Genomic DNA, 26,214 nt, shown 5'->3' on the forward strand with positions numbered 1-26,214 from the left:
ATTTATAACCAAATGTATTTATAGTATTCAATCAGAAACCTTCAGCTGCTCTTTACACTATGTGAACACTTTACACTGTGACAAATGGACCAACAAGATGGTTCTAAATTAACATTTCCTTCAGCTATGCCAATGTGCCAAGCACAAATAAGTTACATCCTCTACAGAAAACGCACGTCTGCACACTTTTAATGCATAATTACTGTATATTTGTTCAAGTTAACACAACAGGGAAAAAATAAAACATAAAATATGTAACAAAAACATAAATACACAGAAATTGTGCAGTAAAATAACAGAAAAATATCCAATTTTAGTTAGCTTTCTATAGATAATGTGTTATTTCCAAAATTTTCATACATGTTCAAACATTTGCATATGACTGTACTTATTCGATTACATTTGCTCATTAAAACTGTAACCACTTGAAGCATTTGCATTCCCCACCTGCACAGTGGATCTTCACACCAGTCCAAATCTCTGTGCCTCTGTTCATTCCATGGAATAAACACCAGATTTGACCTCTCATCCTTACTACAGAGACAGAGACAGAAAGAGACAGAAAGAGAGAGGGAGAGAGGGAGAGAGAGAGAGAGAGAGAGAGAGAGAGAGAGAGAGAGAGAGAGAGAGAGAGAGAGAGAAAGGGTGGGATTTAAAGCTTTTTTATTAAACTACTGCAGACACACTCGTTTTTCACCCCAGTGATGAGCCTGGTGGAAAATTCCACTCCAATCCCATGGATCCAAGGGCCACACTCAGAGAGCCAACTGTTCGTGACAATGTGCAAGGTTCTCCTTTTCAACAGCACGTTGCCTTGCTGGCGTTGTGCAACGGCTCAAAACAGGCTGCCAGGCGTGTTTGTTCCCGCTTGATGAACATGTCAGAGATGTCACAAGCAGCTGGTAGCACAGTTCTTATTAGGAACAAGAACACTTTCCAAGCACTTGCAACTCAATCTGCTCCATTTCAGCTGGAACTGAGGATATTAAAGGAGTAGTTCAGCGGAAAATCAATTTTACACAATTTTCCCTTACAGCAAACAGTCAATAAGCCAAGACATATTTGTTGTCAGAAGTTTGCTTCTTTAGTTTTGCTCTGAAGCTACTTTATCTTACACAGTGTCAGGTTGTTCAGGAATATCAAATAGGCTTTCTTATGCGGTTTCGGACACTGTATGGCATAATGTTATATACAAACAGACATTTTGCCACTTAGTGTGCACAAACTTCTCATATTTAAAACCTCATCTAAAATCTACACTCAAACAGGGGTCAATTAAGATCCTACATCCTATATTTTGGTGGGAAATTCTTAAGTTTGAGTCTGAGGAAGAAAACAGAAAGACTACTGCAGACACCCAAAGAGTTCTGCACACAGAACAAGCAGCAACGCATGGTACAAAGCACAGCTATACCACATAAGAAGCTGCTCTATTCTCTACTCACATAGATTTAATGTATTTAATCACTTTGAATTTAAGGATATCATGTAAAGAGCTTTCTATGGAATTAAAGGAAACTGTCCTGGAGTAATGTTATGATAATGGAGCCATAACCTGGTATGATAGGATACTGCTTACATCAAGTTATTGAGTTACCTGCCTATTTATAAGTTTCTCTAAAACTTTGGATAAACATGGTAAAATAGATGTAGGCTTATTGGAGTTTGGGTCAGCCTGATCACCATCTTTAAAAAGAGGATGAACAATTGCTGTTTTCCAGTCAACTGGTAATTCAGGAGATTAAACAGACTTAAAAAGCTTCCAATGCAGTTTCAATCAACTATCGAATCCGACTTAAATGCCCATCTCTACCAGAAGCCTGACAATTTGTCCATACTTTCGTCCATTTACAGATAATAGTATGTCAGAAACCACTTACGCAAGCCTATTTCAGATTACTAAACAGCTTAACAGGGTCTGAGGAAAGTGTGAGATGGTTTAGGCATGCAGCTTGCAAAGATGCTAATTGGTGGTATAAACACATCTATTCCTCGTTAGCTACATTAGTCTCATAGGTTTAGTGCAAAATTACAGAGGCAGACGTTGAATTACAAACATGTCTTGGCTAATCGTCTACATTGAGGTGAAGAGAAAACTGATTAAATTTGACTTTTTACTAAACTACTTTCTTTAAATGACATTTCTGCCATCTCCATATCTGACACTGCTGTACATATCTTGCAAAATGCCTTCACTTGGCTCAAGTTACCAAAAACCTCATAGAAAGTTAGCATTCTGACAGAACTCTGAAGTTCTTCCAAGAAGCGGAATAACCAGAACATATTCCAAGGGAGAACACTGATTAACACAGCACTGTGCATTTCAGCTTATTACGGCTCCGTTAGAACAGTTATTAAGGCTGCAAATTAAGGGCTCAGATGTTCTAATGTCTCCAACTAAATCTATAATCACCCTGCCACTTTTAGCTTCCAGAGCAACGCACATCTTTAGCTGTCGCACATGAATAACCCTTCATTACAGTTAAACTGTGTGCTTTTCTATGGCAGGCTTTAAACACGGACATCCCTTTGAGAAAAGTTTGGTCCAAGCAACTCTAACTGCAGGTTCTCTGTGCTTGGTGAGTCACTCAAACACACCTAGAAAGCTTTTCTGTTGGCTGAAGATGTCCAAATTCAGAGGTCAAAACAAACACAATTGTCAAAACATTGTTATTTTCCAGCAGAAGCAGCTTTTATATCAGAGAGGTAAACTTGAGCAGTCTCTTTGTCCTCCAGCTCCCCTGTTCCATCAGTCCTATAACATCTAGATAAAATCGTGAACTCCAACTAGGAAGAAACCTTAAGCATCTTCACACTGGTCACCTCCCTTTCAAAGAAAGGGACAATTAGGCAAAACTACTAATTCAGACAATTTTCCCCTTACAAAAAAAGGTGATCAGCCAACATTGCTTTTTCATTTTGCATTGAAGCTCTGGACTGCATTAGAGGGCAGCATAATATGTAATCAAAGATGCTAGCCAGTACATATATTATGTTAGCATTGTACAAACTACATGCCTAAATCACACACAGTCCTCAAACAAATAAAGACGGAAATGTTAAACACTTTTAACATTTGTACACTGCAAATGTTTACACACACACACACACACACACACACACACACACACACACACACACACACACACACACACACACACATTTGTATTGGTAACAGTATAATATACAGTGCCAGAAACCACATAGGTAAGACCATTTTAGATTACTGACCAACTCGACATGGACCAAGGCAAGTATGAGATGATTTAAGCATGCAGTTCGCAAAAATATTTGGTGTTATTTTCTTACCAGTCTGTTTAAATATATGAAATTTGGGCAAATGTTCCTATCTAGAGCAAATTACAATTTAACCGTGCTACAATAGTACATGAATGAGGTCTTACCAAAGGACTTTATTGGTAAAGTATATTGTGCGTGCCCCAATCAGTCATGTGGTGGGTCATCAACTGGCGGACCCGGCAAAGTATTTTAGTGGACAGAACCAAGCACTTGAAAAAAATCTGTAGCAAAGCTGACTAGCTGAGAAAAAACATGGTCATGTTTCAGTGACTAAATCCCTAAACATGAACCAGTGCGAGCGCTGTAGCACTCCTTTGTTGCAGCAGTAGCTGCAGCAGTAGGCTTATCCAATCCAACACCTTTACGTAAATTAATCAGCCAAATGCAGCTCATTGGATCAGAGATTACAAGGCTAGATATTAGGCCAGAAAGCGAATCATTTCAGAAATGTTAGTAGATTTTTCATTTTATTGACTATTTCTTGTCTGAGTAGTGAAGCAACATAATCATTTGTTAAAAAAGGAAAGTTGACAACAAAAACAAAGCATCTACAAATGAACAGAGAACTGTGTGTTTTTACCCCCATTTCAAAATCAGTTCAAAACTAATGTGTCTTATCTGTTCAGAGCTCATGGCACGAGTCAAAAGTGGAAACATTAAGCGCCAGCACCACTGAGAAACTAAATCACTTTGAATTAACCTACCCACAACATTCAGGTCCAAGGACAAATAAAATAAACCCAAAGCTCAACATGAAAGGACAATCAGAGTGGTTGGCCACTAACGGACAGTGCAAGAGCACGAACAGACTTTAATAATATTTAGTTTAACTGAATATTGTTTATAATTTATTTAATTTACCTTTTCAAAAGACAGGAACATTTTCTTTGTGTATGAATATTTTTAAAGATGTGTTTTGCTCAAGACGTATAAATAGCCAATGGCAATAGAATGCACACTGCATTATAGAAGTATGCTAAAAATTGAACAATTTATCAAAGTATATTTAAGGTGTCATTTTATTTTATTTGTTAGCTGGTAAATTATTAAGGGTTAAGAATTTAAAGGTAAATGTTAGCTTGTTTATCCAAACCTTAAGTTTGATGTCACTGGACTTTGCAAATTTTAGCTCTGCACTACACCACACTTTCAGCCAAATATCTATTAAACGCAACCGAATTTGAAGTTGTGTATGAATAGATTATATTAAATCTAACCCTAACCCTAAACCCTTCTAAACACAAAACCTAAAGCTAACCCACCTCTAAACCTAACCCACCTCTTACCATAATGTTGTTGATAATCAACTAAGTATCACCAGACACTCAGATCTTGAGGTATTAGTGTATAGAGTATCTGCAGATAATCTATAGAGGACCATCAAAATAAAGTGTGACCAAAAATTCTGTAAATTTAATTTTTGGCTGAGCCATCGAATTTGCACAGGACAACAACCTAGTAGGTACCAATGTGTAAGAACAACAGTTGCTCCTAAATCCACTACCCTGGGCCCAATAACTGCTTGTATCTTTCAGCCTGTTCCCCAAACCTGAAGGTATGAGGAATGGAGCAGAATGAGGTCGAACAGGGTGATGCCCTTCAGTGTTATTAAAAAACTGCAGTGAGACGTTATCATACACGCTCAGACACAAGATACAAGCCTAGAAAATGTAGACCCTACCTGAACTCCTCTGAACCGTTCTGAACCCTCCTATCAGAAGCTCCAAAATTGCTGCTTCAAACTAGTGACGAGTTGAAAATCATATATGACAGACAGACAGAAAATCTAGACATAAAAGGAGAGCATAGCGCAGGAGAGACACAATCATATGACAGCATTCGAAAAACTTCTGAAACCTTTAGCACAACAGTTCTCCAACCTCTTTTAGTCTAAGGCCCCCTTTGTGGCTAGTTAGTGCCACTGGCCCACACTTTCACGTTCCAAACACTGACAATCATTACCGCAGCGATTGGATGGGTGGACCCTGCTGCAGCACAGTGACTTCCCATAGACTGAATGGGCTGTTAGCTGATTTGAGGTGTGTTCACTGCTCCATGCACATACTTCAGAACAGAGCAAAACATTTCTGTTGTTCCCTAACTAACAGTTTCCCTGTGCAAAGTTACCTAGGTTTCTGAAATCTAAGTCAGAATGCCATTCTGTCTTGACTTTTACTCCCAGAATGGGTTTCCAGTACATTCCAGTCCATTTACACTCATGGTTCTTTGACAGATAACTCATTAAGTGAGTGTGGGATGTCTGTGAATTAAGCTCACTTAAAACTTACGAAGTACAGATACAACTTCTGGGATTTTTTGCGGTCCTCTTTATGCTCCTTGTGGCCCACCAGGACAGCTGCTTTAAATGTTTTAAATCTGAAGGTGAAATCAGCAAATAGAACAATGTAAACTGTGTTCATCTTCAAACTGGTGAAGTCATACCAGAAAAAACGAGCAGAAACCCCATTTTGCAGACGTCAAATAGGTGCCAAATAGCAGCAATCTGCTCCACTCTTTGTAACACTGGCTCCAAAACTACTATTTCAGGAGAAACTCTGACAAAACCAGGACAAAACCAGCACAGCAGATATTTTCCAGCAGAAGCAGCTTTTATATCAGGAAGGTCCACTCAAGCAGTCTCTTTGTCCTCCAGCTCCCCTGTTCCATCAGTTCTCTAACATCTAGATTAAGCTGTGCAACTCAAACCAGAAAGAAACTCTAAGGCCTAATCCCATTTAAGGGTGAAGTGTTAGGGCTACATGGCCCTCCAAACAGAGGTTTTTCAGAGGCACACTCCAAACGGATAAACCAGCAAGATGGCTGCACAAGCAACCAAAGAAACTCACAAATGTAAATATTTTCTCTCATAAAAAGTACGATTACCATTGTATTATCTTAGTTTAATGTTGTTTCAATGTATCATGGTCCTTTTCTTCATAACAAGCATAAAAAATCGCTAATAGTAGGCTAATGTTTCGGTAGCTACCTAGCTAAATTTCCATTCCATCTTAAATAGTCCAGCAGTTCTGATGCTTGAAGTGCCAGAATGTTACAACTGCTCCATTTAAGGTGGAATGGGAAAATTCAAATTAGAAGCTAACAAAAAGCTGAACTCATATTCTTCGTATCTCTTATGGGTGGGCGACAACAATTATCGCACCCCCCCTCTTTGAAAACATATGATGCCCTAAATTTAACTAAATACCAGCAGCGAGCTGAACTTTACCCTCCTCTGCTATCACCGCAGACTGGCAGGGTCGCCTACAGAGTACCACTAGTAGCCTGTTAATGAAGTAATGTTTTTTTTTATTTGAGGGTCCCATTTCATAGGGGAAGATTTCAACCACTACCCGTTGCAACTCAGATCCGGGGGGGGGGCAAGGTGACACTCGAAAACAAGGGGTAGGGGTAAAAATAAGAAATAGGATTGGGCCTAAGAGTCTACACACTGGTCACAATCCTGAAGACTTCAAAAGATCTCTGCCAGGTGCCCATAGTATCTCAATGTTTTATGTGGCAAAACAAAACAACTAATTTACTCAACTAAATCAAGCTGTAAGAAATGCTTTAAATGGTCGAATTTGAAGGTGAAATCAGCAAACTGTTGATATCCTTGTAACACTGGCTCAAAAACATCTATTTTAGGAGAGACTCTGAGTTAGAAAGCAGGACAAAACAAGAACAGAAGATATGACTTGTTACCAGCTGAAACATTATTCCTGCCAGGCATAGTGAGGATTAAGTGATTAACAGACAAAGCTACACTTTCTCTCGCTCAATAAATCTGTCATGACTTTTATTAAAGAGTGAAAACAAAGGCATCTCTCTTTGTTCCAGCACATTGTTTCGAGCACTCTAAGCGACAAAAGCACTTCAGATGCATCATCGTCCCAATCCCAACAGATAAACCCGATCAAACCACAACAAGGCTGAGGTAAAAAGTGCAGCTTCAATCTCAGTTGGTCTACTAGGCTTACAAATAACACCATAACAAGATTCTGGGGTTGGCAAGTCTCACATATTAATAATATACTCAGATAAGAATACAGTGAAAATGCTCCGCATGAGAAATGCTTTTTCATCTTAGCCCCGCCACCACAGAACCTTGAGGTGTTTACTGATGCTTTTTAGCACTTACAAAAGTAAAATGCATTGAGGTGGGAAAAAGGCATCGAAGCTCACTGCATCCTATTATTTGCAGTCAGTCTGATAAAGTTCGGCAGACTTGTTGCAGATTTCATTTGTTACATCACAGTACTTAATGCTTAAAGAAGACATATTTTACTGCCCCCCATTTAAATCTAGTTCCCTGTGCTCTCTGAAAGACAACTGCAAAGAGAATAAAACAAAAAACACCCTAATTTCGCCTTTGTATGATGTGTTTCACCCCATCATACACCATGTTGATTTGTACATCAATGGCCAGTCCTCTCATTGGCTCATCTCAGCGGTGGGGGCTGGGTAGGGGGTGTGGCACTTGTCCAGTGGTGGAGAGCTCCACAATGGCACAAAGAGATCTGTTTTGCTTGTTAATGCTAAAGAACCATATGCGGTCATGAGCATGTGCCAGTGAAGCATGGCAATGGGTAATGCAGAAACTTTGAAATTAACTTTAAAAGTAACTTTAGCTTATGTGCTAGCCCTGCTAAGATACTGATCATTTCCGCTAGCCTGCTAACAGGGACTGGCCTGTTATTTTAGCCTCAAGCTAGAGGTGATAAATGCAGATGAATGCTTTACAGCAGCTCTCTAGATTAAATGCAGACATTTGAAGCTAGAAACAGGCATTCAACATTTGTTTACATTGGATGCTATAGTGTGGATGTTGACTCCTTCAGTAATGGTTTAAACTGAGGCTACGTTCACATTACAAGCCTCGTTGCTCAAATCAGATCTTTCTGACACGATGGTTCACACTCGTTTAGGTAATTGATTCAAATCTGTCATTAATGTGAACAAACCAGCGTCCCAAAATGAACTGTACGCGCACATTCTACTCAGTAACATCGCAGGAATGAATCACGTGTGTTATGCGCATCATCAGCAAACAAGCTAACAAGCAGAACGAGCCATCGCTGTGAAGATAATTAACTCTGATCAGCTCACAGCTGTTCATTATTAGAGCGAGACGAAGGCGAAAAAGGTGCTGCTGCTATGGTAACGCTTAATGATGGCACACACGCAATGGAAAAAGCACATGAATTCCGACCTGAGCGTTCTCATTATGGTGGCATGGCCATGAACCGGATACGTATCCAATCTAGGACCACATATGAAAGTGGCTCAGGTCGGATTTGAAAAGATCAGATTTGCGTTTCCACACAGCCCTGAAAACATCAGATCTCAGTCACATTAGGGCAAAAAAAATCAGGTTTGTGCCACTTCAGCCTGGTAATGTGAACGTAGCCTTAAAGTCTGAAAGCTCAGCTATATGTCCAACATACTTTCGTGAGGACAGAACATAGTCCAGTTTGCCCACAGCAGACCTGTTAACACTATGAGATATAGCCATTTTGTTTACATAGGTCTTCTTTTTATATGTAAAACAGCAAAAATAAATGCCTCACAGCATTGCCCATGCAACTGTCCTCCGTTTATGTTTATTTTTCCCTCCATTTATGTGTTTAAAAAAAAAAATGTAGGTCAAAATCTTACCTTAAAACTTCCATACAACAACGAAACTTCTTTATACCATTTAATGTATTACCTTCCTGTGAGGTAGCTGTTAGAGGCATTAAATACTTCAGACTGTTCCTATTAACACCACTGTGAACAATACTGACTTGATGAGTTTCTCTAGAATGGCATGACTGATATCAAAGGAATATTTTGTTTAAATACCAACAATTATATCATGCAGATGGATTTCCCCTTTAGGTTGTATTATGGTAAAGGGGCTACTTTCAATCTAGAATAAAGGATAGTTTTGATTTGTTGAATTGATTTGACTTGATTTGTTTAATACCTTTTTGCTCATTGTCTACTTACATGTTATTTTCATAGTTTACGTGTGATGTCTTCACTTGTCCTAAAATGTGGAAAAGAGTAACATTAGGGAAAATTGTTTATATTAGGGTGTCCAAACTTAGGCTGTGCTGTATATAACATGTAGTCGCTGGGTTTTAAACTTAGATCTGAAAAATGAACTCAGCTACTATGTTTATCATGCACAGCGCATATGCAGTCTGTACTGTCCACACCCGAAATTCAATAAAGAGTAAGATTCTTCCAGAGCATGCACTGATTTCATTCAGCCCTCATAATGGCTCAATACATTAATGAGTTCTTTTGGAGAATCTTAAAATGTTTTTGTACTGCATTAAAGAAGGAGGCTTATTCATATGCAGGTCAGAAAGATAGTCCTCATTGATCGGCAGACATTTAGTTACACCAAAGTAATATCCATCCTTTTCTTTTAGCTTGGAGGAAATTCTATAATTCTGTGCACACACAGGCACGTGCATGCACACGCACACATCAGTGCAGCTGAATTATTCTGCTCATGTTTCCTATAATGTAGTCTAGACAAGCTTGGCCGGGTCTAGAAAGACCAAGAGAAGGGGGGGTGGGGGGGTAAAGGGAGTGAGAACAAAAGGAAAAAAAAACAAAAAAAAACAAAACACAACCACAAGCAAGTGTGACATTGAAGTAAAGGTTTAGCGAAAAAAAAAAATCTAATTTAGATTAGAACTTTCATCAATCAGCCAAACCATATTTGGTGTATGAAGTCTGTTTTTTTAATTTCACATCATAGCTATGAGGCTAATGTATCTTAAGTCATGTAGGTTCACAGCCACCAATCAGCAGTGTGTAAACTGCAAGTATAAATCATGCAAAAAACAGACAAAACTTTAGACAACATTCAAGTAGGCTTCAATTAGGCAACTACCACTGTTTTTATCCTTGCATCATTTTCATGGGTAATAATACATTATACAGTGTGAGAAACCACATAAAATTTGCCATATCAACTTGTAAGGCATTATTCAAAGAATATTTGAAAATATTTGGTAAAAAAAATATTATTATTTTTTTAAACTTAGCATCCCCAAGTTCTTAGTCTTTTCACTCGTTGGCCATCCTGGCAACACCCCTAGGCAGCTGCTTCCACTTATACAAGACCCTGAAACTGAAAGTCACATTAACATTGCAAAAACATATTTGAAATCACTGGTAAAATCTGACTTATCACATTGTTTGTGGTCTTTGGATCAAATAAAGTACAAAAAAATGTCTTTTGGGTTGTTCTGACTATGGTGCATTTGCATATCTCCACAATGAAAGACGTTTTTCCAACCAAAATGGTGGATTCACACAAACCCAGGCAATACCACAACACCTCTTATATGAAGCATGCAGGCACGTTTGCCCAAGGAAGACGACATAACTACGTTCAAAACAGACAGCTGAGATTACAAAAACAAGAAGAAAACACAGAAACTTAAAAACCTTAACCTAATCATCCTAGGCTAAAGAATATTGGCACTGCAGGTGAACCCAAAGATGACATGACTGAGATAAAATCAGACAGCTGAGATGTGCAAACACAAGAAAAAGCAATATAGTCAATTTAAAAACTAAAACCATATTAAAATGTTTATGGTCCATTTATGTGATGACTCTACGCACCAGACAACAATCCGAATGGTGCAGTGGTGGACAGCTATTTATTCAGACCTCAAACATGTCTTCACTGACGGACTACAGGTGGGATAACGAGAAAAGCTGTCTGAATTTGATTCTTTGTCAAACTATTGCTCTGACCAGCGCTGTCCAGTCAGTAACAGAAAAATTCCAATAGATTCTCTCAGCCATAATATGAAGAAATGACTGTACTGAACCTTTTATCAAAACAAAATGTTCAAATTTTAATCGGTCTCTTTACAATTCGATTTCATATAATGTTTAAGAAAGTGCTTCAGCTTTAATATCTAAGCTCCTTACACTGATCTAAAATGACTTGAAAGTCAGTGTGTGTGGCAAAACATCACCCTCTTGACTTCATGGGTTCAAACACTCTGAGCCAAGTCTTTGATAAGAGGGAAAAAAACATTCAAAAGACTTCATTTGGCTGTGATTCTTTTGAACAGAGGCTGGCAGATGGCGAGAGACCTGTGGTTTGCCTGTGAAAAGCTACTGCAGCGCTGTTAGCCCTGTCGGACTGAGGAGAAACTGGCCTCCAGCTGTTGAGCCGTGATGGATGCTCACTGCAGAGGAGACTGACCTGAGAGAGAGAGAGAGAGAGGGAGAGGGAGAGAGAGAGAGAGAGAGAGATGAAGAAAGAAAAAAAAGAGAGAGAATAGAAAAAGAGCAATTGACAGAGTAAGGAGAGAAAGAAAGACGGGGAGGGGGAGAAAGAGAGAAAGAATGAAAGAGAGAAAGAAACAGAGGAAAAAGAGCAAAAAACAGAGCGGGTGGGGAGACAAAGAGAGAGACGGAGGGGGGGGATAGATGGGAAAGGAAGGAGGAGACAGACAAACAGGTAGAAACAAAGAAAGAAAGAGGGAAAGACAATAAGATGAGAGAAAGAGGAAGAGATAAATAAAAAAACAGAGAAAGAGCAATTGAGAGTAGGGAGAGAAAGAAAGACAGGGAGGATAAGAGAGAGAAGGGGGAAGAAATGGAGGAAAAGAGCAAAAAACAACAGAGCGGGTGGGGAGAGAAAGAGACAGACAGAGAGGGAGAGACAGAAAGAAAAAAGAAAGAAAGAAAGAAAGCAAGAAGGAAATAAAGAAAGAAAGAAAGAAAATAAGGGCAGAGGGAGAGAGAAATGAGAGTGGGGAGAAACAAAGGAAGAATGAGAAAAACAACAGAGAGAGCGGGTGGGGAGAGAAAGAGACAGAGAGAGAGGGAGAGACAGGGAAAAGGGAGAGAGAGAGAGAGAGACAGGGAAAAGGGAGAGAGAGAGAGAGGGCAAGAAAGAGGGGAAAGAAAGAAAGAAAGAAAGAAAGAAAAAGAAAAAGAGGAGAGAGAGGGAAAGAAATAGAGGAAAAAAGAGCAAAAAATAACAGAGTGAGGGAGAAAAAGAGAGGGAGAGATAGCGGGAAGAGAGAAGGAAAGAAAGAAAGAAAAAGAAAGAAAGAAAGCAAGAAAGAGGGAGAGAATACGGGAGGGAAAAATCCCTTATTCCCTTCCTTATTCTCTCCCTCTTTCTTTCTGGGGGAGAAACAGAATGAAAAGAGACAGGGAGTGTAAGAGATATATAAATACAAATAAATGAAAACAAAATAAAACAAAAAGAGAGGAGAGAGAGGAAAGAGAGAGGAAGAGATAAAGAGAAACCAAAAGAGTGAGTGAGAACAGAGAGAGGAAGTAGAAAGTAAAAAGTAAAAAAGAAGAAGAGAAGCGAAGAGAAGCACAGAGAGAGAGAGAGAGAGAGAGAGAGAGAGAGAGAGAGAGAGAGAGAGAGAGAGAGAGAGACTGCTACACTCAGCATGGTCAACATCCTAAATCTCCCACCACCCTCATTACTGAGACTGCGGGGGAGAGACAGATCTGCTCGCCCTTTGTTTCTCCTGCATGCTCAGTCTCCTCCATCCCTGCAGTCTGCAGTTAGCTGAGAGTCCTGTGAGCTCCTACAACAGTATTTCACAAAAGGAAAGGAGGAGCAAATGCAAAACAGAGGGTCTGGCAGGAGTAGCAATCTGTACAATATCGTCAGGCCTGCTTTGACACTGTTCTGGTGTAAATTTAGAATGTGCAATTACATGCGTCTCTTTTAAAGTCGGGATTTGAGGGCGTCAAAGCGCTCCGTTATTGTGCGGTACAGCCACAGAGAAGGCAATTCCCACAGGACCGCCGACAGCCTGACACCACAACAACAGCACACGTTAACATAGAGGAATACTAAACATCTCACAGCTCAGATCTCAGAAAACAGCCAGATGGGGAAAATGCTAAACTGCCTGCCTTTTGTCTAGGGTTCAAACTTCAGCCATGCCATGTGACACAAGGACTTGACACATCAAACTGGCAGCATTCTTATTGTCTGCAGTGTCACTGGTACTCTGCAAGTAAATGACACACATGGCCACATGACACTTCACCATCTTCCTTAGGTACACCAGATGGCCACCTGAGCATCACACCCATATAAGCTTGTTGGACATCCCCATTCCAAAACCATGGGCATTCATATGGAGCTACCCCTTTAACCCTTTGCAGCTACAACAGCCTCCACTCTTCTGAGAAGAGTTCAAAGATTTTGGAGTGTGTCTGTGGGAATTTGTGCCTATTCATTCAAAGGAGCATTTGTGAGCTCAAGCACGGATGTTGGGTGAGAAGACTCGTAATCAACATTCCAATTCATGCCAAAGGTGTTCAGCGGGGTTGAGGTCGGGGTTCTGTGCAGTCCACCAGACAGAGACACTTCCGTTTCACAACAATAGCACTTACAGTTGACTGGAGCAGATCTAGCAGGGCAGAAATTCCACAAACTTGCGGCAAAGGTGGCATCGTCAGACAGTGCCACGTTTAAAACCACTGAGCTCTTCAGTGTAACTCATTCTAACGCCAGTGTTTGTGTATTGAGATTGCACGGCTGTGTGCTTGATTTTATACATCTGTTAGCAATGGGTGTGGCGGAAACCCCTGAATTTAATAATTAGAAGGGGTGTCAACACAATTTTGGCCATATAGTGTATATACAGATACTCTATCATGCTAGGCAGGATGTGATGATAAGCTTCACAAGCATTCAAGGACAAATGTAAATGGCACTTGAGCTGACGGTTGAGGTAGATGAATTGGTTACTACATTCAAAGCCACAACAGCATCCCATAGAATGTAAATCTCTGGCCTCACAACCATTTCATTATGATTCTTTACAAGTTATTGAGTGAGTCACAAAAACTTCATATTTCACCATGATTTAATCCAATTACTTTCATATGATGTAGAGTTATTCTTAGAAAATGCACTGACATATGGCTGGAATAATTATTTACCGTTTTATTTTACCTTCTATCTTAGCAACAACGCAATATAGTCAATAAAAACAAAGCAACACTTTTTTAAATTATTATTTTTATGTTTCAAAATAGCCCTGGAATTTTATTTAGTCTAATAAATGAGTGCATACTTTATTGAACATTATTATTAAAGCAAGAAGCGACATGCTTCTCTTATTCATATTTACATCATTGGATTGCATAACCTCTCATGTCTTAATGCTTTCATAAAATGGCGATACACATAATTTAATAAATAATTTACTTTACTATCAGCAACAAATGAAATGAACAACACTTCTGCCAAGATACATAGCTCGTCTAGAGTAGGCTATCACTGCCAAGCAACCTTGGACTGCTGAGCAGGAACTGTCTGTGGCCCATCATTGTATACTAGAGTTATTTAAGTAACTTTTACATTTTTATTATGTAATGTAGTAGTGTTTAATGCAGAAACCTTCACACATACATTAACATCACCACGCATTCTTTTTCCCCTCATTGGGTTTAATACTACCTAAGGAAGATCTACCAAACAGACATCTGAAGCTTGTAAGACATTTAAGAAACATATTATTTATACTTATATATATTCTTTATACTTTATATATTGTTTTGCAGAGAATCCTTCAGCAAACGCTTCAATTCAAAGCCTAATAGCAAATTTTAATAGAGGCACCTGCTAGCTTGTTAGCATCTGCCAAGCTCAGCAGTCTAGTTCTAGTTGTTGAGTGACCTTCAAACAAAACTGGGTTCTTAGATAGAGTAGTTTAGTGAGAGATGTTTAGAATTACAATAAAATAAATCTATGGCACAATTATTATTTTTTTCATTATTTAGTGAATTTTAAGATACTTATATTTCAAAATATTGACTTACTATCTCAACATAAAGACTTAGTATGTCAAAATAATGACTTGGTATGTAAACATAATGACTTAATATCCAGAACAATGACACGAAAATTCACAATTCAAAAATTGAGGTAACACTGACAACATCTTTTACAACTTTAGCTATTATGGTTAGCCTAGCAGCAATCAGTTATTTCAGACCTCTCAGTGTATCTAAGGCATGTTAAAAGCACTTGTTGTAGTAGCATAAGCAGAGTAAAATAACACCCAGTAAGACAATACACTGAGTGAGAGAGCACTGAGCTACAGTTTTCAGGTATTTTAGGTATATTTTTCATTGGTCATTTTATTTTGCACACCTACTAAATGCTGATTTAAATACCCATTAGGTCACTAGGCTAAACCTGAAGACAGAACTACAGCACTGTGTAATAAACGTTTGTACAATGTCAACTTTTTTCCTCAAATTTTATAATTACAGTTTAACACGTGAGACGTTGATCAACATCAATTTTAATATGCCAAAATTGATGCAACTGAATCATTATCTCCAGATCAATGCGTTGTGATGCAATTTAACACCCCTAATAACCAATAATTAGAGTAAGTGCATATTTCTAATAACCACGTCTTCTAATAACCACAGCCTTTGCTGTCCTATAACCTGCTTTATTAGGAACTGGCTATTGGAACAAAAAGTTGAAGTCATAGCTCGAGAAGGAAAAACAGCGTTGTAGAACATCGAATTCCATTTCCTTTCCAAAGTTGTCGGAAGTTGAGTAGACAAAGTTGGAATGACCTTGCACCTTTCTGCATGTTGCCTTTGGCAGCAGCTCAGCCCATGAGTCAGCATCAGAAGCTTTTCGGATCCGTGGGCTGTCTGGCATGGAGCAGATGGCTTTAAGATGTTCTGGCCAAACCCCTCCTCCACCCTGCTTGCCCCGACCTGGATCAGGCCTAATGGCTGAGGTCAGTGATGAAGTCCACACAGCTCTTTAGACAGGGACCATGTCTACACCGAAAAGCAGCTCATTTGTGTTCCCTGTCTCACACAGGCGGTGCTGGGGGGTGGGGGAAGTGCGAGTGTTATGGAGAAAGCCCTGCATTAGAAAAGCTTCAGGCCAGACCACTAACGAAAACATTACGCTTGCAAAAAAATATGCACAGGGTATACACACGCACAGAACTGAACTCTTCAATAACCAGCCCAATAATGTTCAACTGCAATCTAACGCAACAAACAATCTCCGAAAATAAACACTCAAAACTGCATTTAAGAATAAGCCTGAGACTCAAGTTGACTTGATCTTTGAGTCGCATGTTGACTGACTCGCAACTTGCCCTTGACTGCCTTATAATTCAACTCAAACTAAAAAAAAATACTTCAATATGGGATACGACCTCAAATATCAAGCATTTTTGGTATAAATCTTCAATCTGATTGACACAGCCAAAGAGCGAACTGCAATAAAAAAGAACTGGCAAAACACGAATTCAGTCAGATAGCTAAAAAAGCAACACTACTCACAAAAAGGTTGGTTAGCTAGTTAGTTGTTATGTTTGTTTTGTTTGCTCTGTTTTGTTTCATTTGTTAAGTTTCTCTGTGGTACATTTTTAATGAATATATAAAAGTAAAAGTAAAAGAAGAGAACAGACAGACTCTTTTGTCAACATTAGGTGTCCAGTCGAACAGCAATGGTTATTCCAGACAGAAAGCTGACAACATAATAACACAAATAACACAACAGCAAGCCTGTACAGTATGTTTTACAGTGCAACATTGCAAGTTTAGCAGGCTGATGTAGTTGTAGGGGTGGGCAATATAATATTTTATCACGTTCATGATACATTATGTCAGAATACACTTTTCTGAACATATAGATATTGTCAGTCCTCAGTACACTTATTTAGCTGTATTCAATGCAGTGCAATTTGTAACAAATGAAAAAAATCATTGTAGCTGTAGATTAATAGATTATCATTATAGATTATTATTATCATTATTATTATTATTACTATTACTACTATTGTGTGTTAATAAATAACAAAAAAATTAAATACCGTGCTACATATCATATATTATAAAAAATGACATTATTATTAGCTTTACTAATTAATTCTGGCCATAATAATTTTGTCCATAGTGGTGTGTTAGTGTGTGAGAGAACTAAATTAGTGTGTAATTATAGAACTAAAAAGTGCACCTATATAGTAAGTGGAACTGATAAAATGGACAAGGAGTGTAGATAATTATCATACCCTTCCTGACTTGAAACGCAGTTTTAGAGCAGGAAAACTCTAAAACTAAAATGTGCAGGACAGGGCTCTCCGGGACAACAGCAATTTGCAGCCTGCCTCTGAACACTTCATCCATTTTTAGGGGGTGGTCTATCAAAGAAAATGTGAAAGCACTTCCTAAATGTCCCCCTGGGGACCAATAAAGTACATCTATCAATCTGTCTGTCTAGGGGGAGTACATCTGGAGGTGACCCACTGATAAACAAATGAACACAAGCTGCAGGCTGCAAACTTGTCTTTGTAACTGGTCTGTGCGTTCGCCTGCCTCTCTCCACATTACTTTACTCTCATCCATCTTTTCTTCTCTATCTCTTTTCTTTCGAACCACCAGATCATCTAAAGACACAAAGCAAAAACTTTTTTTTAGACTTTCTTAAAACTAGTTTTTAGAGTTGGCTAGGTAGGGTTGCACAGGTGTTGCGTTTACTTGTGTGGAGGTGTTGTTGGCTCAAGAGTGTGTACCAAGGTTTTAATAGTTACATAACATGCAGTGCTCCTGCAACTCTGAACATTGTAGCTGGAAGCAGACTAATCTAAACTAAAGTAATATAATGAGTTTGTGTCAACTGGAAAAGAAATGATCTTATTTTACAGTAATTTGTTAAATAAAAGTATAAACACTTGTCTCCTAATTGCTCACTGGAAGATAGATTGTTTTGTTCATGTTTTTCTGTGCTTGGCTCGCAGCAACAGCAGTATTCTCACTAAAGTTGTAATTAATCAGGAGAAAACACCGACTAACAACAGAACTAATTTATCTACCTTCATTAGTACTTGGCTAGTGATAGTCTGATAAGACCTGCTGTCAATTTTCACCTTTCAAGCAATATTTCAGTGAGAGTTTACAGTTATCCTCTGGACCTAAATATACTCAATCAGCCAATTTTTAGAATCTGAAGTTTGCTTCTTTAGTTTTGCCCTGGAGCTACAAGACTAATGCAGCTAACATGAAATAGAAGCTTTTACCCAACCAATTAGCACTGTGCAAACTGCATGCCTAAATCAGTATGCATTTGCCTCAAACCTTGTCAGGCTGTCAAGTAATTTCCAATAGACTTGTTTATGTGACTTCTGACACTCTGATGCATTTTTACACTATGTACTAAAAGGGAGCGACACCAGCGAGGAACAACCAGCGAAACCAAAACGCTCCCATTATAATTATGAAACTGTCGACACCAACTCCGAATCAGAGAGCACAACGCAGTAAGACGCGACGTGCCATTCTTGACGGATGCCTCGTTTCTTTTTTCGACGCGTTGTGTCACTCTGCTGTTCCACCTCAAAATAGAAGACGAGAAACTCTCCAATGAAGTGGAGAAAAGAAAGGATCTCTACCAATCCTCCAGTAAACATTTTGGAGAGAAACTGCCAGCATGATAAAAGTTAGAGGTGACTACTGTTTGTTGAGCAACTGATACAAATACTTAGGTAGTTAGCTGAGTAACATAAACAAGCTGTTCCCAATTCCAGTCCTGGTGACCCAACACAAGACATGTTTGTGCTTTGTCTCATTGAGCAGCCCAGATTCGACTCAATCCTCGTTGGCTGGGTCAGGTATGTGGAGTTGAGAAACCACAAAAATGTGGAGAGCAAACGGTCACCACAACTGGGATTGAGAACCCCATTTAGATGACTATGTTACATGTGGGGATAAAACATAACTCATTAAACACACTACTAAATCAATATCAATATCTAGACAGCTCCATCAGTAGAGAGTCTTTTTCTGATAGGTCCATGGTTTGTTTACATTTTGACTTGACAAACGCTCTTGATGTTTCCAGTATGGACATTCTGAAGACTTTGCCATGCAATGCAATATGACATTTGAATGCTGTTAAAAAATGGACAACAGTATGCTGTGTAACTAAAAACTCTAGCGTCATCCACCTTGAAACTTGAATTTGCATTTTTGTCTCTTTGATGGGGATGAGCTTACTTTACTTACATACTTAGTCGCTGCACAATTTACAGTGCTTTTTAATACCTTTTTAAGACCTTAGCATAAGAAAAATTATACCATTTCCACTGCATAACAATGCACACCCTTAAGTATTGCATGTATTAAAACATCGATTTAACTTTGAAATGTTGGATGAAAGAAAACAGATACATGCTTTGAGACTGCATGATCCTTACACCGTCTTTTTCAGTGTGTTTGACTTTGTTATCAGTTCATCAGCAGCCAGTTTAAACCACAGGAGTACTGATGGCTGGATATTTTTGGTTGGCGAATTATTCTGGTTATTTTAATATATACAAAAGTTTTTAAACACTTTAGGCATCACTTTACAATTTATTTAGAAATGTCCCTCATTCTGATCAGAGTCTATTCATGTAAGTATTTAGGTAAGATTCTAATACTCCATTGACCTGACTATTTGGCCAACAGTCACTTTAACAGTCTGCAGTGTGTTCACTTCAGTTTTCAGATGTACATAGTGGTATACACTCTAAACTGACAGCTTTAGCTTTATATGTTAATCATAAATAAATATGATTGATACAGCTCTAATACAACACAGCAGCTGCTCCTTTCTCGTACCTTTAAATGCACCATTTCTGCTAACATCAGTTTTAAACCAGAATGTAAATTTTTTGTAAAACAGAACATTTCCGTGATAGTTTCATTTCCAACCACACGTGAGTGGAGGGTGAAAAACACTGCAGGACAGCATTTAGTAAACGGTACTGGCGGCAGCGACAAGAAGTCAAAAACAGTCTCTAGCCTCGTAGCTACTTTTCCAAACAACTTCGTTAACCAAAAATAAAATTGAAAGTAAGTGAACAGTATACAGCGCGTTGTATTAACCTCCAAAGACTTAAAAAAGTCTAGTTAAAGTGCATCTCTTGCCCCAGTGCATACACAACTCTTACCAGGCTTCAGGGAGAAGAGCAGCGTACTCGTGAGGAGAGGTGGTTTCTGGAAAATTGCACAGGATGGCGAGTCGATGCTGGAGCAGCTCAGAGCCGTGATAGGTGAAGAGAATGTCCAGAGCCTGCACGTTACTCTCCTGAGAGAGAGGGAAATAAATAAACAATTAATATAAGTCAGCTTGTCTCACTGGGATATATGTGGGCTATTATTCCAAGCAGCAATTTTTACCACATAAATCACTAGTGGTCTTTTTAGGTAGCGAAGTAACCATATTTCAGGCATCCTGACTCAGAAATATTCTCATAGTATGAAGGGGAATCCATATTTTACAACACCTGGCAAGCTCTCTCCCTCAGACACATGCGAGAGTGTGAAACGGTGAGTTATAATTCACACTCCAGGACTCTGGCGCACACACACAGAGCAGGCAGACACAGAGAACAAAAGAAGAGGGGTTTACCCTGGCGTAGGTTCTTGCTGACACAACAATATTCTGATTGCGGAACTTCTTAAAAAACTCAGAGTCATATCTCTGCTCTGCAGCATGGGGTCCACCCAGAATCTCCTAGAGGGAGGATGAGAGAGAGGACAGAAAAAGAAAGGAAAATGTTAAAGGTTCAGCAGTAGGGCTCTGCCTCTATGTTCATATTTCAGGTAAATCCACTAAATAAACACCAGTGATATTTAACTCTTAATATTTGCAATAGTCTTGGCTTTAGTCTCTAGGTTTCGCAGACATTTTGTATAATGCTTGTTCATGCCCTCTCACTGCACCCATTGCTATCAATGGAAATCCACTGCATGTGAGGATCAAAACAAAACACCATTTATCACAGAGCGGGACACTACATGTGCTACGGGGTCAGCAGTGCATGGACATCATATTGTAGAGTGTTATTTTCCCTTAGTGATGATACAGTATTTCTTTCAACTTCAACAAAAAATCTTGGTTGCAGCTTTAAATTCAGCAAATAAATGTGTCCATTAAATAAATTAATATAATAAATTAAATATAAGTGTCCATTAAAATGTGCAGAAGTGTATTCTCCATAAAGGATATGTAATTTGACCAGAAGCGCCCACATATAAAAAAAACATATACACATCGCCGTCAGCATCGTATATTGCATATACAGCAAATATACTATGGCCAAAAGTATATGGACACCTGATCATCACACCTATATGAGCTTGTTGGATGTCCCGTTCCAAAACTATTGGTTTTAATATGGAGCTGGATCCCATTTTTGTGGCTGTAACACCCTAGACTTTTCTAGGAAGCTTTCCAATTTTAAAGTGTGTTTGTGGGAATCTGTGTCCATTCAGCCGAAAGAGCAGTGTGAGGTCAAGCAGTGACATTGGACGAGAAGGCCTATAATGTTCCAATTCATCCCAAAGCTGTTCAGTGGGGTTGAGGTCAGGGTTCTAAAACTCTAGGTTTCACCAAACTCATCGATCCATGTTGTTGTGCATAGGGGGACAGTAGTGCTGGAACAGGAAAGAGCCTTCTCCAAATAGTTGCCACAAAGTTGGAAGCGTATAATTGTCTAAAACAGCGGTGCACAACTCAGGTCTTGTAGGGCCAATGTCCAGCACAGCTTGGTAGTTTCCCTACTCAAACGCATCCATTAAACCTGGCAATTAACAGAGGAGTTGAATCAGGTGTATTGATGCAGATGAATCACCAAACTGTGCTGGATGCCAGCCCTCTAGGACTAAAGTTGTGCACCTCTGGTCTAAAATGTCTTTGTATGCTGTAGCTTTAATGTTATCCTTCACTGGAACTAAGGGGCGAAGCCCAAACCTTGAAAAACAACCTCAGACCATTATCCCTCCTTTTCAGTATGATCCATTCTACTGCCAGTGTCTATGGAGCCTGCAAGGCTATGTGCTTGATTTTATACACCTGTTAGCCATGGGTGTAGCTGAAACACCTGAATTTCATAATTAGGAGGGGTGTCCACACATTGCTGAACAAAGCCCTCAGTAAGAAAGCCCATTTTTATATATTTCACGCTCCCAATACAGCCCTTTCAAAACGAAGGACTCTGATCAACTTACCTACAGACACTGAAGTCTACAGAAGCAGCTTCTCAACAGAGGACTTCTATTAACATCCTTATTTTAGGAATATAAATATTCTAAATGTAAAAATCGGATGTATGCAAAGCTTCACCTGTTAACAAATTCAGCAACTAACTAGTACTTGTGCACTGAAGAACTGAAAGTGGTGTTAGACTATATAATTAGGCTGGAGGGCAATGAAATTATCATATGCATAAAAGTGGAATGGAATACTGGAAATGTTTCCTGGACATAACTATGCCTAATACAGCAGCACAGTCACTCTGAAATTGCTCCCCCAGGACTGAGACTCCTTATAGCCATAACCAAAGCACTGCACACACAGGGTACTAGCAAACTTCTCACAGTCAACCATGTCACAATACTTCAGCCTTCAAACATTAAAATTCCACAATTTTACAAAATGTCTGCAAAATTAAATGGTCAAGATATAGATAATGTCTTTCAGAGTGGTTTGATTTGAAATGTGTCATTTTAAAGAAACTGTTTGAGTCAGAATTGCTCACATCAGAGATGATAGGAACCAGATGTCCAAAATGCCTCTAAAATCTAGAGTATTGCGCAAAAGTCAGAGAGCACCTTCCATTTATCCCCAGCCTTTAAGTACAAGTCATTTTTCAGCATCAGAAAGAAACATTTATGTAACAAAAAATGGCACAGAAGCCTTAATAACTAAATATAACATTTAGTGTGGCACTCTGTCTTTATCACAGCTTTAATTCTTTTTGGAGAGACCTGCTTTCAGTTTTTCATAGAAATATGCAGGGATATTTTTCCACTTTGCCAAAGTTCAGTCTTAGAAGTTGGTTCTATTTTCTGCATCTCACAATCCAAGAAGTCCCGAACATATTCAGTAATGCTGAAGTCTGGGACACTCCACTATTCCAATATTCTATTCTATTTTCTCACTAATGACTTCTTGACAGCTACACATCCTTTCAGACTCATAGTGCTGAGCTGTCTTCTGACAACGGAAGCATGGACAGAAACACCTGTGGATTTTTTCAGATCTGAATCTGAACAGTGAAGCTTGATTTTCTCCTCTCTCTCAAAGATGAAAGCTTTTAGGACTGTTTATTTGATGGTGATGGTTTTGGTGGTCTAGCAGGTCTTGCACAGTTGTTTGTCCCATTTTTAGTCCCATTTCACTTCCCAGGCAGGGGTAGAACCAGGGGGTTGAACTGGGTCCAAGACTAGGATTAATCTAGTTGGTCCAGAAAACCAACACTAAAACTGGGCCTACACTGTACGATTTTTAGCACAATTTGCCCCTTCTGACAAATTTTCACAATCTGAAGAAACTTTCCAAGTCGATCGGAAATGATTGAAGGCACAAATGATCTGGTGGTGGGACAAGGGAAATGAGTCAATCCTTAGGTTTCCGATTGAGCTCTGAAGTGATTGGAGGACCGTCAATATTTTCAAACGTTTGATTTTTACACCTCAAAAACGTTCAGGAGTCCTGTAGCGTGAGATGGTCAGCAATATAACTGAAAGAGTGATTCAGGCAATAGTCAATGAAAGAGCTAGGGGGAGAGAGAAGAAAGCTGAAGAAAGATGAGTATGCTCCGCTGAGACAGAACAATCACTCTCTTTACAATTTTGGGTCAGCAGCCAGTTTGTAGTAAAATATTTCTCCAGCTCTGACTGTGATATCTGCATTTCAACCTCATATTCATCCCCAGTGCGTGCATAAAAGCACAAACAGGTCCAGTCCAGTTTAGCTTTGTTTGTATCATGTGAGAACAGGTGAGATTTGTTATTTTGAGTGCTTTTTGAAGCCAAAACTCATTATGTGCGTTGTACTCATAACAAATTTACAGTAAATTCTGTTGAAGATGGACATTACGTGTGTGATGCTCTCTGGTTTCTAAATCTATTAGGATTTTAAAAGTCATGTAGTGTATGTCCAGCTTAAATCTCCCATTTTGCTTGAACTTCAGCTTTGGGAACTCCAGTTTTTTCCCCCCACTTATTTTACTTTGACTTCTCCCTACCTTATGTAAGTGGATTATCGTATATCTAATCTTAGACGTGAGGAGGAAATCTCTTGAAAAATGAATAGCTTAAAAGTACTGGCCTTTTTGACTGGAAATTAAATAATATAATAATGTATAATAATAATACAATAATGCCCTGAGGCATTGTTTTATGACAGTTTTCAGAAGGTTTTTGAATTAAAGGTTTTTTTTAATTCATTGTGAGGAGGTATATGCAGGGTAAGGTCAAACAGTACCAAAGAAAACATATTTTTTCAAAATATATGACTATTTTACCATCAACAACATAAAAACTCAAAGACGTAACATCACTGTTCATTTTGGACAGTAAATAAAATTTGTGTTGTAAACACTGTGGTCTGGTTCCTATCACCACCACTGTAAGAAAAAAATCAGTATGTTTCTCTACAATGCACAATTTCACATCAAACCACTCTGAATGACTTTGTTTACATGAACTGAATTATGCAAAATATTTGAAAAATTAGTGGAATTCCACGTCAATATTTTCTAGCATTACACGAGAGCGCAGAACATTTAAAAACATAATTCAGGTGTGTGAACCCTTTGGAATGATCTGGACTTCGGCATGAATGGTTCCTAAAACGAGATCTTCATCTTTGTCGTAATAATAAATGAGTCTCATTTAACATGTAACGCACACAGTATTTTATACCGCCATATCTTTATTTAACAAATGGTTTGAACAAAGGTCATTGATGGGGAAAAAGTATGTGAACCTCCAGGATAATAACCTCTTCAAAGGAGGGTAATTGAAGTCATATGTTTTGATCTCTTCAGGTGCAAGTTTGACCTGTCTTACTATATAAAAAGAACCCAATTTAGTTTAACTGCTTTTCACAACAGAATTGTTGCAAGTACAATATGACCCGATAAAAAGAATTTTCACAGCACCTTAGAAGAAAAGTTGGTGAAGTTCAAATGACTGGAAATGGGTTATGAAAGGATTTCTAAAGCCTCAGTCCACAGACAGGTAAACGGAAGAGTAGACACAGTTGCGCTCTATATAACTGAGCATCCTACAAAGATCTAGTGCTGGATATCAAAATTCAATATGTTTATGGTACCAAACAAATTATATTAATGTTATCATTATTATTATCTGTGTCATTCAATGACACATTTCATTACTACATCTGTGATCCATTAGACATCCTTGCTCTAAAATCTAACTCAGCGAATGGCTGTCTAAATTACATTTCACATGCATGCTAATAATATCAGATTAAACTTCAGATTACATCTTATTAATTACTCTGTAATCTGGTGCAATCTGTAAACATTCCACTTCCAGCACCACATACTCAGTTCTTGTTAAACCACAGCCACTTTGTTTGCAATTTTCAAATGAGGTATCAAAAAAGGTATTGTTCAGGAATCTATAAGGAAGGAATCTGCATTGGCAATAATGTCTCAAAAACGTTGAACACCCAGTCCTACAAAGATCAGTGGAAGAGCTAGAGCTGAATAATCTGGTGAAAAATCTGACTGATATTGCGATTGTGATTTCTATAAATTAAATGTAATTGTTTTGCAAAGAAGATCAGCACATCACTCTTTTTCAGGCTTGAGTGTGCCAGACTGCAAGTTCATTAGCTGTGCATTATTGGGTACATTTCCTCACTTAAAAGGACCCACATCCTACATTTTTCAGGTATTTAATTTTCCCCTCTGAGGACTCTTTATAGTATTTGTGTGCTTTTATGTATGTAAAATCAGTCTTCATTTATTTCTGTATTTCTTAAATTGCAGCATTAAAAAAGGCCTTAAAAAGCACTACATTGACTTTACTGATACCTGCAGGTACACTGATCATCTTTTAAAG

General features: G+C 38.6%; 1 protein-coding gene across 3 annotated transcripts in view; it reads right to left on the reverse strand.

Annotated features, from left to right (window-relative positions):
* Positions 1–26,214, reverse strand: part of nbas (NBAS subunit of NRZ tethering complex) — a 296,070-nt gene that overhangs the window by 221,110 nt on the left and 48,746 nt on the right. For all 3 annotated transcript variants that reach the window (XM_036582328.1, XM_036582327.1, XM_036582326.1), the window contains exons 20-22: positions 20,744–20,848; positions 20,283–20,419; positions 448–534 (exon numbers count right to left, since the gene is read on the reverse strand). In XM_036582328.1, the coding sequence (XP_036438221.1) occupies positions 448–534; positions 20,283–20,419; positions 20,744–20,848 (329 nt within the window). The remainder of the gene's footprint in view (positions 1–447; positions 535–20,282; positions 20,420–20,743; positions 20,849–26,214) is intronic.

The sequence above is a fragment of the Colossoma macropomum genome, unplaced genomic scaffold (assembly GCF_904425465.1).
Source record: "Colossoma macropomum unplaced genomic scaffold, Colossoma_macropomum, whole genome shotgun sequence".
NCBI lineage: Eukaryota > Metazoa > Chordata > Actinopteri > Characiformes > Serrasalmidae > Colossoma > Colossoma macropomum.